Raw genomic sequence first — 15930 nt, 5'->3', positions numbered from 1 at the left:
CGAGTGGCGAGAGCAAGTGAGTCAACAATTTGGGGTGCAAAACGAAAGGCACCACCAATATATTGAAGATTCCTACCATGATGCTCAAGCCCAAGAGGATTCCTTTGGCCTCATTCAAGGCCTATTTGGCATGACCCTCCACCAACATGAACCCCAATACCAACCCACCATTAGTGAGTTCCAAGTTGATGAAGCCTACATGAGGGCTAAAAGAGAAAGAGAAAGAGAAAGAAGAGAAAGAAGAAGAAGAAACCAAGGGGCATATGAGCACGGTGAAGGCTCGGGCCCCTCCAACAACTACTCTTGAGAAGGTGATGACACTCCTCCACATTGAGGACAATGTGGCATGTAAGTGTGGGGGGGTGAGATGTTTGTAACATATGTACATTCATGTTTTTGATAAAAAAAAAAAAAAAAAAAAGGAATATCCCGGCTAGGTGAAAACCCACAAGGGTGGGCACCTAAGGCAAGAATGGGAAGGTGGCCGAGGACGGAACGAAAACCCGAAAGGGCGTTCCGGGTAAAATGAAGAAACGAGTTGCGAGCCACCATGAGGGGCAAGGAAAAGCTAAGTTGAAAACCCGAAAGGGTGCCTTAGGCAAAATGAGGGATTTTCAAAAAAAAACAAAAAAAAAACAAAAAAAAAAACAAAACAAATTGAAAAAAATAATAACACCAAAAATATGGAGAGATAAGAAGGGAGAAAGGAGTGATAAGGAGGGTCTTGGAAGGAGGCTAGGTCTAGGATTTAATTTCTTTTGAGTCACCAAAATTTGTCCCAAATTGGTGGATTTTTAACTTGGCTACTTGTGTTGTTGATGTTTAATGGAGTTTGGCCAACCAAGTAGCATAATTTTCATTGCATGGAGTGATAAGGGGGTGTTATAAGTGGTGATGAGAGATATGAATTGTAATAGGAAGATGAGAGGTCACCTTGCTATTGCCTTGGGATAAGGCAAGGGTGACCATTACTACTTTGAAGAGATACGAAGGGTGGATTCGAATGATGAGTCGGAGTTGAAGTTGTGTCGTGTCTTTGTTTGAGGGATGAGATAAGGCGGGGGAGTGAGAGAAGAGAGAGCGTCAAAAACTTTGAGTCCATATTTTCTTTTTAATCGGTGGATTGTCCAAGAGGGAGATATAAGAAGAACGAGGTAAGGGAAGAGTGATCGGATTCTCCTACACTTACTTGACGGACTTATGTACCTCCCTACTTAGTCTTGAGTTTTACTCGGGACGAGTAAAGTCCAAGTGTGGAGGAATTTGATAGAGTCAAATTGTGTCGAGTCATTAGGGCCTTTTTAGGACAAGTTGTTTAGATTAAGGGTCTTGTTAGTCGGAATAATGAGTTAATCCTCCCGTTCGAATGATTGTGATGACTAATGCATTTTGATTCAAGTGTGGAGATTTGCTTAAGAGAAAGACCCGAAATCCCAAGGGCGAGCCTCTAGCCACAATCATAGACAAGCACTCACGTGGAAACGGTATTGGATTGACCAAATTCGGAGTCGCCATCCCTTGATAGGAAGCATGGTGGATAAGTCTTGAAGAAATTGCAAAACGAAGTGAAGTTTTGAAGCGGGAAGGCAGACCAGAACGCAGCCTGCGTCATATGACGCAGCCTGCGCCGTTTTACGCAGGCCTGCAGAATGTGACGCATCCTGCGTCCCTCTCAGCTTTGTAAAGTTGATTTACCGTGCTTAAGCCTTTAGGTGAAAGCAAATCCGTGTTTAACCTAGATGGAGGTGCAGCCCTATAAATAATTCACATTTTAGAGACCTAAATCTCATCTTGTTTTAGCAATAATTTCAAAACTTGTTTTGTTAAGAGAACTTGGTATTTTTAGGAAAAAAGTTGTAATCTTTTGGATTGGATGTTAATCTTTCCACATTTCTTGGGTTTTTCTAAGGATATGGAAGACTAATCTTTCCCTTGCTTGGTGTAATTCATCCAAAGTCTCCAATTTTGGTATTGTAAGGCTCTTTTAATCTATTCTTATTTATCTATTGATCTTTCCTTATGCTTAATTCTTATGTTGAGTAGATGAATGTTAGAATTGATCACTCTTGCATCTTATTTACCCAACTATTGCAAATTCTAGAGAAATGGTTTAATCTATTTAGGATTATTTGGAGCAAGCTTGTTGTATGTTGATTTGGTTTAAAGGATTCATGCAATAAGTAGAAAATTTCATGTCTTTTCTCATTTGTATGGTTTAATCTTGTGAGAATTGATCCTAACTTCTTATCTTGGCACAACTCTTAATGTTCATGTTTGATTTGCACTCATGGTTTAATGAATTCGTGATTAAACTTGAAGGATATACATAGATGGTTTAATTTGTATATGTTAACATCTTGATTTGAAAGTATTGGATGGATAATAAGAGAAGAGTTATAAAAGAGTCAAACTTTACTATTGTTGGTTAGTAAGAAAGGATTGCACCAAGTCCTCTTTAATATTGAATTCTCTTGTTCACCAAGTGTTTGTTATATTGCTTGTTAGACAAAGATTGCAATTTTACTTTGTTTCATGTTACCAATCAACTCAAAAATCCCCCTTTATCTATGTTTATCGATTGTTTGTCATTGTTGATAACCATTGTTTGTTTATAAACTTGTCATTAGTATTCAATAGTTTACAATTCAAGTATTTAGCTTAAAAGTCCTCTTAGGATCGACCCTTACTTGCACTATATTACTTTATCCATTAGAGTAATCTAGAGTATAGTTTGACTTATAAATTATTAATTTGATAGTTTAATTCTAGTATTTAGCGACCTAGTATTGGGCTAATCACGGCTACCCCATTCACGTGTTGCCCAATGTTTATGCTCGATTGCAGTACCAAAAAAGCACAAAATAACAACCAATTGATCGTTGATTCCGTATCATCCTCATTTAGAAATTGGTATCACAAGTCGAAGCATCACTGGTGTTGATTGGATTTGTTACCTTGTGTCACTAAATATTACTCCGTACGTAATAATTAACGTTTATAAAACACGGTGAGCAATTAACAATATCGTTCTTACTTTAAATTTCTGAACTTCATAATAGAAATGAGTTTGCTCTGCCTGAGATATAATATTAAAATTTAAAAGCTGCAATACCAACATCCAGTAGAGTATAAATTTTGTACAATTGTACCCAACCACCAAACACCTACTTAATTAATTCCCTAACGCATTCATTTCAACTACCACATGATCCCTACCACCACCACCACCACTATCACCGCCAGCATGCACCGACTCCACCGCCTTCGACAAAGCGTTAGAGGCATCAACCACCAAGTGTCGGCAATTTGGACATGACGAATGCGAACCAAGCCACGTGTCAATACACCTAACATGAAACCCATGATTACACTTTGGCAAAACCCTTACTTTATCGCCATCCACAAACTCCCCTAAACAAATAGGACACTCCTCGTGCTCATCTCGTCTTCCACTACCTTCATAATCCCTACCAAACACTAAAATGGGTATCTTCCTCAAAACGCTTTTCTTCAGCCCGGTGGCCGAAACTCTAGCCGCCTCCTCTTCCTCTGCCATGTCCCTCCTAGAGCACCTCAAAACGCAGCGTACCACTGAGTTTAACCCTATGGCACATATCAAAGCGCATAGTAAAGCAGCCAATATTATAACCATGTTGGTGTCAAAGTTGGCTTGACTTAACTCGGCCTCCGCCGTGCTATTAGCCGTCTCTGCTGGTGTCGCCGCCACCACGGTTGGTATCGATTCTGCGCTCTCTAGTAATCGACGGTGGATTTTATTGTCCATATTTTGTGCTACTAATTATGTATGAAGAAATTGAGATTAGGAGAAATTATGAAGAGGCCAGGGTATTTGTGTATCATAGGAGTAGAAGTAGAATATATGGTTCAAGTAATGTTATCCGTTATGTCAGAAAATGAGAAATATTATTATGGTGTTGGGGACTCACGGTGTTGTAATTAAGGACAAATTTCGAGAGATCAGAATATGTGATCTTGTACTCTAACTAATATTTAAGTGTTAAATGTAAAATGAGCTAGCTTATCTTATACGGAGTAATAATATTAAACACAAGTTCTCATTATAGACGGATACTATCCGTCTATACGTATAGACGGATACCACTTCCCCTCACAAAATACCCATTTGCCATAAAGTGGGAAGCACATAAGGGGTGCCCCACCTTATCCCCCTACCCATTTTATTAGAGGTATTTACCCGTCTGTTCGCTCCACCCGTCTATATCAAGACCTATTGAATATTAAATTCAATCGTTTATTCACTCATTATTTTCTAATCTAAGCTTTTGTATGATTACGCCGGATCTACGTGAATACTAAAACTTGGGAGATACGCTCTCTCCCTAAGTTATTGAGAGACCAATCTTTCATAGCTATTATTTGTTCTTCATAACCCTTTTATTATTGATCGTGACATAGCAATTTTTTACCTATTTACATAATAAATGTACCCATTTTATCTTTAATAATAATTTGTACCTATTTTATTATCTTTTAATATTTTTTCTTAAAAGTGTAAAAGTCTCTCAATAAGCTTATTGAGAAACCATCTCTCAGGAGACTTACTCATACGCATTATATCAACAAAGTTTTAGGTGAAACTAATTCATAATAAATTAAAACACCATTTTTTTGTACCTCTTTATGTATTTGTGGTAACCTCATTATCTAAATGGTGGCTCAAGTATGTAAGCAATCAATTTTCTAAGGGGCTGTTTGGTTCAAAGTGTGGGAATGAAATGAATTGGGATGGGAATCCAGGGTGGAATGGAGTTAGAACCCCATACCTTTTAACACTTGTTTGGTTCAATTTTGTAATGGATTGTAATTCAATCAACAGACGGAATGTAACTTGTCATAGACAATGAACTCTACTATTCAATCCTGCGAAAATAATTCAATCATGTGCATATTTCAATATTACTTATACAACAACACAATTTTTTAAGGCAATTGTCATACGAGTCGTCATACAACCCGTAAATATTGTTTAAAGCAATAGACACATGTATTATTGCAACGAATCATGTATACCTATGAGCAATCACAAGCAAATTTTTTATAAAAGCAAAAAAAAATATTACTGAAAGTAGAAGATGAAGACTTACGTAGAGTAGAACAACAGCAATTTGGGTTTTTTTTTCTTTCTTAATTTTAGGTTTTGTATCCAGGGGGATTGAATTTAGAAACTTGGGAGAGGAGTAGAGTATGAGATTCCAAGGGATTGAGGTGGATTGAGAAACCTTGGGTTTCTAAATCCATTCCAAAAGTGATCAACCAAACACTTGAATCGGTGATATCCATTTCAATCCATTCCATACCTCCAAACCAAACACCCCCTAAAAGCTTCCTTTATGATTAGTGCTCTATTCATCCGGCTTATTTGTTTTTACTTTTGGATAAAGACCAATGACAAACGAGGTCACCATTTGTGAATATTGTTATTGGAAAATAACTGAACAATAACAGATGCGGAAGATCAAATTAACCATTCCTAATACAGAAAGATAATTTGTATAAAACTAAACCTGAACATGATAAATAGACTAAAATTATCTGAAGCTAATATCTTATCGAAGACTCGCAATAAGCCGAATTTTACCCAAAACCTAATTAGAATTTAACATTTGTTTTCTCACAAAAACACTAACAGTTTAGGAGAGTTTTCATTAATTTGTTGTTTATTAATGGTATATTAAATTGTTAAATTAGAATCTAAAATATAGTGATTATAGGACAGTTTTTTTACGTCGCCTAACTTAAGAAAAGTATGACCGAAAATTCATTTTAACTGAAATTGACCCTACTCGCTCTATTCCACGATTTGAAATAGCACAAACGGATCCAAAAGGCTAATGGCATGAACTCGATTAAGATCGAAATCAAGTTGAAATTAAAGTTAACCCAATAAAATCGTGATTTAACCTGATCCGAAAATGAATTGAGTGGTCTGTTTACCAATTTTACGTAAAACGGATAATTCATAGTAAAGTCAATCCTACAAAGTGAAAAAGAAATTACGAATATAGTTTTTTCTTTTAATTAAATTTACTTATATAAGACCCTATTAATATGTAATGAAGACCTATATGGCTATATTCGATGATGCAAAAGAAGCAAAAAAGGCCACACCTATACGTAGAGATGGTAAGTTTGATCCGACCCGAGTAACTCAACCCGAATTCAAAAAATTCAAACCAATAAAACCCGAAAATGTTGCAACCGAAAACCGAGTCGATGATGACCCGAAAACCCGACTTATCTCGATTAAGGTTGATCCGAAATCGAACCCGACCCAACCCAAGTCAACAAGATTCTCGACCCGAATGATAACCTGAAAGTTGACCTGGTCTGAAAGGTAGCCCAAAATTGACCCCAAAATTGACTCGAAATTGCAAAAATTATACACTTGATGTGATTGAAATATTTTACTGATATTATTTTTGAAACTGAACATGATGACCACAAATACTTTTTTAGCAAAATACTTTGTAAATAATTGTATTATTCTGTCTTACAAGACGACTAATCCTCTATACTAAATACCACATTTCATCAGTTCTCATCTTATTGTAACGCCATTAAAAACTAATAAGCACAATATAATGTTTAATGAACCAGAATCACGTTTTAACATCTTTAGTGCTTTTTAAACTTGCCGCATCATCTTCAAAAACCTTATTCAAGTTGTCATGTTATCAAATGTAAGCCACCGCCTTGATCTTTGTACCAACTCCAACTAGTTAAATAATTGGAAAAAATCGACCCGGTAATAAATTGAAGAGCCAAACTAGGCAAAACCCTTCTCAAACCCGAAATGACACCCGACCAATTAGTAACCAGACGCAACCCCGAAAAGTCTATATGAATGACTCAACTCGACAAAGACATGAACCGGAGATATGAATTGACTCGACTAAGTCGAGTCATAAGTGATCCGAACACAACCCGAATATAGTCACACCCGATATGACCAGACCCGATCAGACCCAGCCCAAACCCGAACCAACTAACCTGTTAACTACCCCTACCTTAACTCATTCTGTGTTACTCAAAGTGGGTACCACATGAAGTAGCATATAAGTTGATTAAATAGATAATTGATGATTGTTGTAGTTAGTTTGGTTCGCCTGTAAGTTTTGATGTGAGTGGAATGGTTGGGCTGCTTTGCATATTCTAGAATATATGGTGTTGATGAAATACAAGAAGATTTTTATTTTGTTTTTATTGGTGAACAGCCAATGGTTTAGGTTGTCTTATTTCATGAATTCACGGCAAAAACACAAGCAGGGTGTCAAGTGTGTGACTCTCCTCTTTCAACTTGAAACGGAAGTAATGGAATATTATATCAAACTTTGCTCCACTATTTAAATTTAATAAAATATATATTTTATGATTATAAATAACGAATGATTTTATTTTTTAAATTTATTTGATATTAAATTTAAATAAATGAAGGTAAACTTTGACCTTGACTATAACTAATTCTCATTTTTCTACCAAACCCATCTTCTAATCAATCTCTTTTGACATTTTATTGCTCGTCTAAACTATAACATGTTTAGGCATGTGTCCGACGAGTGTCGGGTGTCCGGGTGACGGTGTCGGACACGGGACGGCTACTTAGGAGGAGTGTCCGTGCTACCTAGGTGTCTACCATGGAGTACGACATAATTTAAGATAACTCATACTCCCTGTATCCTTTGTCCAGTCACTTATTTATCTTTGATTTTGACACAAAGAACAAGAAAGAGAGGAGTGAACCAGTTGTTAGATGATAAGTTAATCAAATTAAGTAAAAATAACTCAAATGGTCATCAAAAGAATTGGGGTGGCCAACCCAAGTCCCACATTATAAAAGAAGAGGAGTATTGCCTTGTTTATAAGAGATTCAGCACTCCATTAATGTGAGGCCTTTTGTGAAGTAGTCTGTTATGGATAAAAAAAACCTTTTTATCACCTGTGATGTGGCATCGTTTTACTGGCAGAAAGAATGGCAAAAAGATTGGCAAAGTGGCGCATGGCAGTTGGTGGATAAGAAGGGAAAGGGATTGATGTGGTGGCACGATGTGGACCATGGGATAAAAAAAGCAAACAAACACAAAAAGGGCCAAGGATAAATCCCACGTGCAAGAGAGGGGAAGATTGGGCTTTGACCCTTTCCACAACTAATACCTATTTTCATGGCAACCACTCTATTTTCCAGGAGCAGGCGCAAATATTCAGCAGCAGAGGTAGGAGGGAGTTGAGGATTCCAAACCCTAGCAACAAATAGCTATAAAAGCAAGGAGGTTCATTGTGAAGGGGGCATTCGAAATCATCTCGAGTAACACATCACTCCTCAAAATCCCGTCTATGCTTAGGAACATTCTGCTACAAAAATAATCTTGTATTTCCTTACTTGTGCATTTATCCTCGATTATAGTGAAAAGTTGGTGGGATTCCGAATCCCCCCGCGGTTGTTCCCATATCGGGTTTTCCGCGTCACCAAAATTCCTCGTGTCGCTCTCTTATTTCGTTGTTCATTCGTTCGTTAAATTCGTTGCATTCATTCCGTCATTGGCCTTAGATTAATCATTATCACTCACTAATTAAATTAATAACTCGGTAAATTTTTACCAAAACAGTTTGGCGCCCACCGTGGGGCATAGTGATCATTTTCTATAGCCAAATCTCGCAAAACCGAACCAACCGTCACAATGTCTGGAACCGGCGAAATCCTTCCAGCGAGAGCATGTCGCCCCTTTCTTCGAAGCGGACTTGCTTCGCATCCGCAGATCGATCGCATCCCCGGCGTCGATCAAAATGATCCCCACAAGATGTCGACCAGAGCCATACCCCAGCCTCAGAAGCCACCACAGATACCTAAGGCGGCGGTGCACCCGTCGATCCCAGTCCAAGAGGGGGAGAGCGGCCCACCGAGGTGAAGTCGCATCCGTCAAGCCCGACCCAGGAGGGATCAGGTGCAGAAGTTCTCAGAAGCAGAGGATCCCCAGCGCTTGATCCGATGCAGGTGATGATTCACGGGATGGACACTTTGCGTCATGCCGTTGAGAATCTGAGGAAGGACAACCAGAACCTGATTGCACAGACCATGACAGCAGTCCAGACCAAGCCAACATCAGCACCAGAGGCTCCGATCAGAACCAGCGATGAAGGATCGGGTCGATCAATTCCGTCAGAACTAGTCACCAGACTGGACCTTGCAGGAGTAGCACCCAGCGAACCAATTGAGCCCAGAGGATTAGGATGCCTATCATTTGATAAACCATCTAGCCTGCAGCAGACATCAGGAAATGCTTTGTTTAGCACCCCGTCAGGAACTGACCTTCCGCCTTTTACAAGTACCCCCGCACACCAGGCGTCATGATGGCAATCTGGACCTGTCATCAACGCAGCAGCTTCATCCTGCAGCCAGTTCACCAGTGGAGCCTTGATCGGAGGACTACAGCAGACACCAGGATGGCAGCCTGGATCCATAATCAGTGCAACACCAGTAACCAGTCATCCAGCACCAGGCCAATTTTCTGGAATGCCCTGGCTAGGAGGTACACCTGCTGGTTCCTTCCCGCCTGTTTCTAACCCTCTTGCAAGAGCAAGTAACTCGTTAGAGCAGCAATACCAGGAGCTGAGGGAGCTGATGTACAGGATACCAGGCGTAGCCCGTCCGTTGGAGAAAGCACCCCGAGACGGCTACGCAGACTCACCTTTCGTGGACGACATAGCCCTAGTCGGTGTTCCTAAGGGATTTATACCGCCTGCCATGACGCTCTACGACGGAACCACGGACCCACTCGATCATATCAATCACTACAAGCAGAAAATGATGGTTATAACCGCAACTGGATCCTTAAAGGAAGCTTGTATGTGTAAAGGATTCGGGTCAACCTTGTCTGGAGCAGCTATGCAATGGTTCGTCGGCCTGCCCAACAAGAGCATATCCAACTTCGCCGACCTAGTCAATGCCTTCAACCAGCAGTTTGCCAGCAGTAGAAAGTCGGAGAAGCAGACCAGCGACCTCTACCGGATAGTGCAAGGGTTCGAGGAGTCCACTCGTGATTACTTGAACAGGTTCAACAAAGAGAAGGTGGCTATCCTGAGATGTGATATAGCAACCGCTATACAAGCCTTCCGCCGAGAACTGCACCAGGATTCAGATCTTTACAAGGACCTGACGAAGCACCCTTGCACCACCTTTGAGGAAGTACAGTCAAAGGCAATTGATTTCATGCGATTGGAGGAAGATTCTGCACCCATCAGAGGCGTCTATGATTCAGACCTATTATCCAGAAAAGCTCCAGTAGAGAAGAGGAGTGAAAGGCCCAAACCCTACAGCAGGAGCGTGAACAAAGTTTCTGGAGGTTCTGAAGGAAAGAGCGAAGCAGATCTGCCTCCGAAGGTAAGTGAGTATGGTTTTACCACTAATCTTGCAGGGTTATTCAAAGCCTTGAAGGAGTTGGGACGCAGAGCCAGATGGCCAAAACCTCCAGCAGAAGGATACTCCAGCAGCAGAAAGGACACAGGTAAGAAATGTGAGTTCCACGGCAGCAACACCCATGACACCGATGAATGCCATTCCCTTAGAAAGGAAGTCAAGTTCCACTATGATCAAGGAAACCTGGATCACCTCCTACCCAGAAACACAACCATAGTGAACTCAGCAGATCAGGTTGTGCCATCTCCTCCTCCTCAATGCACTAGAACTGTGAATGTTATTACAGGTGGATCGGAGCTGTGCGAACTGACATATTCAGCAGCAAAGAGGCACGCAACCAGAACTAAAGGAGACAGACCAAAAAATTCCTGCAGGATCAACCGCCAGAATCTACCATCAGTCACCTTTGACGAAACAGATGCAGGGTCTGCTCCGGAACAGCACCACGATGCTCTAGTCATCACGCTTCCCATAGGAAATTGCGAGGTGAGAAAGATCCTGGTGGATACCGAAAGCTCCGTCAACCTGGTCATGTTAGAGACACTCAAAGGCATGGGATTCACCGGGAAAGACCTAGCAAAGAAGGCGGTCCTCTTGGTTGGTTTCAGTGGCGAAACAAAGCACTCCTTAGAAGAAATCGTCTTCCCGACCTAAGCCGGAGGTGTAAACAAGCAGGTAAGATATCTGGTTATTGACGGACCCTCTACTTACAATGTGATCCTTGGCAGGCCCTGGATCCACGAGATGAAAGAAATTCCCTCAACATACCACCAGTGTCTGAAGTTTCCAACGTCTTGGGGGGGTGCAAGAGATACGTGGGGACCAGGAAGAAGCTAAGGATTGCTATAAAGTGGCTCTGAAGTCAACAACCAGCCCGCCTGCATAGCAATTACATAGCCAGTGTATCCAGGACGAATACATTGGGCCCCAGTAGGCAGAACTAGACGAAGTCAACCTGGACGCGCTGCATCCAGAATGAACTGTGCTCATTGGATCTGAATGTACAGGTAACATTCGCGAAGAACTTGTTCGATTATTAAGAACTAACATGGCTTGCTTTTCTTGGTCACATGATGATATGATAGGGATAGAACCAAGTGTGATAACCCACAAGTTAAGTGTGGATCCGGGCTATAAACCTATGCAGCAAAAAAGAAGAAAGTTCGCTTCTGAAAGGAGCAGGTCATAAACCAGGAAGTAGATAACCTGCTCGCTGCAGGAAAGATTCGAGAAGTAAAATATCCAGAATGACTGTCTAATGTGGTGGTGGTTCCGAAGAAGAATGGCAAGTGGAGGGTCTGCGTCGATTTCACAGATTTAAATAAAGCTTGCGCAAAGGATCCATTTCCACTACCACACATAGATGCCATGGTGGATGCTACTGCAGGCCACGAGATGCTGACATTTCTAGATGCCTGGACCGAATATAACCAGATATAGATGCACCCCAGTGACCAAGAAAAGACAGCATTCAGATCCGAGCGAGGTATCTACTGTTAGAATGTCATGCCTTTCGGACTGAAAAATGCAGGATCTACCTATCAGAGGCTGGTAAACATGATGTTTAAAGAACAAATAGGCCAAACTATGGAAGTATACATAGACGATATGGTCGTCAAATCGAAGCAGGCTTCACAACATCACCAGCACCTAACCGAAACTTTCAATACTCTCAGAAAATACTAAATGAAGCTGAATCCGACAAAGTGTACCTTTGGAGTATCCAGTGGAAAATTTCTGGGGTACATGGTGACCCAGAGGGGGATAGAGGCCAGCACCGAACAAATCAAAGCAATCCTGCAGCTGGAGTCACCACAGAAACCAAAAGACGTCCAGCGCCTGACCGAAAGAGTGGCAACTCTAAAAAGATTTATATCCAGATCCTCAGACAGATGCAGACTATTTTATGACGTACTCAGAAAGAGCCAAAGATTCAAGTGGACGGAGGATCATGAGAAAGCATTTCACGAGCTGAAACGTTATCTCAGCACCCCGCCACTCTTGTCAAAGCCAGAACTAGGAGAGCCACTATTCATGTACCTGTCAGTCACAGAAGCAGCAGTCAGTACAGTACTAGTCCGAGCGTAGGAAGGATCACAGCACCCAGTATAATATGTCAGTAAGTCTCTGCTTCCAGCAAAGACCAGGTACACATCACTAGAAAAACATGTCCTCGCACTAGTTACTGCATCTTATAAATTGCGTCCCTATTTCGAGTCTCATACAATTTCTGTGATAACTAATTATCCTCTTAAAACTATCATGAGAAAACCAGAATTGCCAGGGAGGATGGCTAAATGGTCCGTGCACTTGAGCGGTTACGATTTGAAGTTTGAACCCCGTACGGCCATAAAGTCTCAGGCTCTAGTAGACTTTGTGTCTGACTTCTGCCCAGCTCTCCAGACCTAGGGAGAACATGACATTTTGAGTCTGGAGGAAGATAAAGGGGAACAAGTGTGGGAGCTACATGTGGACGGAGCCTTCAACGCAAAATGAGCATGAGTAGGATTGGTCCTAAAATCACCCCAGGGAGATCTCATAGTCCAGGCTGTACGATGTGAATTCAAGGCCACAAACAACGAAGCAGAGTACGAGGCATTGATCCTGGGTCTGAAAATCACCTCCAGGTTTGCAGTGATTATAAGCTTATAGTTAACCATGTTAATGATTGCTATGAGGCCAGGGATCCCAGGATGATGGAATACCTAGACGTAGCAAAGGAGCTGAAAATCAGATTTGCCACATTCAACATCAAACAAATCCCTAGGGACCAGAATGCAGAAGCAGACGCACTAGCCACCCTGGGGGCAACCTTCAAAGCAGGAACCATCTCCACAATACCAATTGTCCACGTGCTAAAGTCGACAATACTAAAACCTCAGCAGGAAGCAGAAGTGTTGTGCAGCACCAGTAGTGAAGAAAGTACTCTAGACTGGAGAAAACCATACCTGGACTGGCTGCAGAATGATATCCTGCCGGCAGATAAAAAGGAGGTAAGGAGCTTCAGAATGAAAGCATCCAGATTCATACTAATTGATGGTGTTCTATTCAGGAAATCCCTCGCTGGACCCTACCTCAGATGCCTGGATCGGGAAGAGTCTCAGGCTGTTTTGCATGCTCTCCACAGTGGAGAATGTGGAAACCATGCAGGGGGCAGGAGCCTGTCCAACAAGGCACTGAGGCAGGGATACTTCTGGCCCACAATGCGCAAAGACGCCATGGAGTTCGCAAAAAAATGCGACGCTTGTCAGACGCACGCCCACGTCAGCCACCAGCCAGTAGAGCCTTTCCACCAGGTTATCTCATCGTGGCCCTACATGAAGTGGGGAATGGACATCGTAGGACCACTTCCCAAGGCACCGGGAAACAAAATCTATATGCTCGCCATGACGGACTACTTCTCCAAGTGGATAGAAGCAGAATCATCCTCCCGGGTTACAGAAACCCAGGTGATATCTTTCATTAAACGCAAAATCATATGCAGGTTTGGCATTCCATCTGAGATTATATGTGATAATGGGTCCCAATTTCATTGGAAATAAGACAGAAGCTTTATGTGCTAGGTGGAATATCTCGTTGCAGAAATCTACACCTAGAAACTCCCAGTCCAACGGACAAGCCGAATCTAGCAATAAGATTATCATTGAAAACTTGAAAAAGAAGCTGGAGGAGATTGGGGCAAATGGGCAGAAGAGCTACCCCTAGTTCTCTGGGCTGACAAAACCACACCCAAGGTCGCAACGGGACAAACCCCCTTCAGCCTGGTGTACGGAGCAGAAGTAGTCATTCCATCCGAAGTTAGGGTCCCAACCCACATATATGGATGCATAACAGAAGATCGGAATCAGGTGGAAATGGAAAGCAGTCTGGACACGATAGATGAACTCAGAACCAACGCCCAGATCAGGATGGCTTCCTACAGACAGACAGTGGCTAGAAGCTTTAAAAAAAATGTGAAAGTAAGAAAACTGCAAGTAGGAGATCTGGTCCTGAGTAAAGTCTTCCAGAACACCAAGAACCGGCAAGTAGGAAAATTCGCATACAACTGGGAGGGGCCATACCAAGTTGAAAGCACAGTTGGAAATGGAGCTTACCGACTCATGATTATGGAAGGGCAAATGGTTCCCAGATCCTGGAATATCACTCACTTGAAAAAGTATTTCATTTAAGTCACCAGCATGGTCAGCAACTGGGTACTCAGCCTACCAGATACAGCTCAGCCAGGTTCTAGATATTGTTTTAAATATTTCTCTGGCTCTGAATATTTTTCTGGTTCTGAAAATTATTTCTGAGTTTAACATTTTATGGTTCTAAACACTTTGCACCAATTCTGAATTTGAATATCTTTTGAACATTCCAAATTTAACATTTGCTAGTTCTGAAATTTTTCTAGCATATTTAGATCTTAACATTTTCTGGTTCTGAAATAACTTTACATGTATTTTAATTAAGATTATAAAATTCTCAAGTTATAAAAACACTTTAAATGTTTCAAATAATGAAATTCCTTTTTATAAACCTTTTCAAATAAATGGCCTAGTGAATAAAAATGCAAACTAATCTGGCAGGGTCTATATTCACTACAGAAGGCGTGTGTCCGTGGCTAAGCACGTGCAACCGGGACAACCAGCCTCCCGCGATGCATTAGCACCCAAGCAAGCCTAGCTTCTGTGAGTGTGTGGGCGTACTAGACCCCTTAGCCAGCAATCAGACAGCGATGGCCAAACAAACGACGTGCATGCACAAATCAAAGCACCAGAAACGGTACGACACAAAGATATATCCAGCAGGAAATACTTAAGTTTAAAGCAAAATATGTCTGGCACCAGAACCAGACCAATGTACACCAAACTGTTCAAAATGAAACTAAAATGTTACGCCCCGCAGGGCCAAAAACTAACCAAGCATAATAAAAGTCTTTCAGACGCAGAAAAAGCTAATCTATATCAACATGATCCACAGCCTCAGAAGTAGCTGCCTGGGTGTCAGGAGCAGGAGAGGTCACCTCTTCCTCAGCACCTGGATCGTCAGAAGAAGCATTACCTCATCCCACCATGCCAGCTAGCAGATCCAGGTTCAGACCATCAGGGAAATCAGCAGCAAGCCTCTCCTCTTCAGCCTCTAAGTCCCAAGTCAAATGCTCCCCACTCTGGAATGCCTTTATGCACTTAATCTTCGTCTCCAGAGCAGCGTAGGTAAGGGCATTCACTAAATTTTCCCCGAGTTCAGCATTCTTCTCTTTCAGCCTCTGCACCTCGGAAGCCAGAGAGACCTTCTCTTCCAGAATCTGGGAAACACGCGTCTCGGCATCAGAAGCACGTTTCACAGCATCAGAAGCACGTTTCTCAGCATCAGAAGCAGATTTTCTGGCCTCTGCAGCACATTCCTTCGCCTCAGCAACACTCTTTTCGACTAAATCCGCCCTTGATCGTAAAGACTACTCGCAACTTCGCTTCGAGCGACCTCCTCCAGCTGCA

The 15930-nt window shown here is 41.8% G+C and overlaps 2 protein-coding genes across 2 annotated transcripts; one reads left to right on the top strand and one right to left on the bottom strand.

The window, feature by feature from the left end:
- Positions 1-3053: 3053 nt before the first annotated feature.
- On the bottom strand, positions 3054-7245 carry LOC141637291 (RING-H2 finger protein ATL74-like). The gene has a single exon (XM_074446850.1). The coding sequence runs from the start codon at positions 3782-3784 to the stop codon at positions 3173-3175; it is 612 nt and encodes a 203-aa protein (XP_074302951.1). The 5' UTR covers positions 3785-7245; the 3' UTR covers positions 3054-3172.
- A 2305-nt stretch (positions 7246-9550) lies between these two features.
- LOC141637297 (uncharacterized) lies at positions 9551-11107 on the top strand. Its single transcript, XM_074446856.1, has one exon. The coding sequence runs from the start codon at positions 9551-9553 to the stop codon at positions 11105-11107; it is 1557 nt and encodes a 518-aa protein (XP_074302957.1).
- Positions 11108-15930: the final 4823 nt, after the last annotated feature.

This window comes from Silene latifolia, unplaced genomic scaffold (assembly GCF_048544455.1).
Source record: "Silene latifolia isolate original U9 population unplaced genomic scaffold, ASM4854445v1 chrun_scaffold_16, whole genome shotgun sequence".
Lineage (NCBI taxonomy): Eukaryota > Viridiplantae > Streptophyta > Magnoliopsida > Caryophyllales > Caryophyllaceae > Silene > Silene latifolia.
This window is presented reverse-complemented; position numbering and strand designations above follow the sequence as displayed.

What these genes read in the sequence shown, in the direction of transcription:
- LOC141637291 (XM_074446850.1), bottom strand. Translation starts at nt 3,784, where the DNA reads ATGGACAATAAAATCCACCGTCGATTACTAGAGAGCGCAGAATCGATA.
- LOC141637297 (XM_074446856.1), top strand. Translation starts at nt 9,551, where the DNA reads ATGCCCTGGCTAGGAGGTACACCTGCTGGTTCCTTCCCGCCTGTTTCT.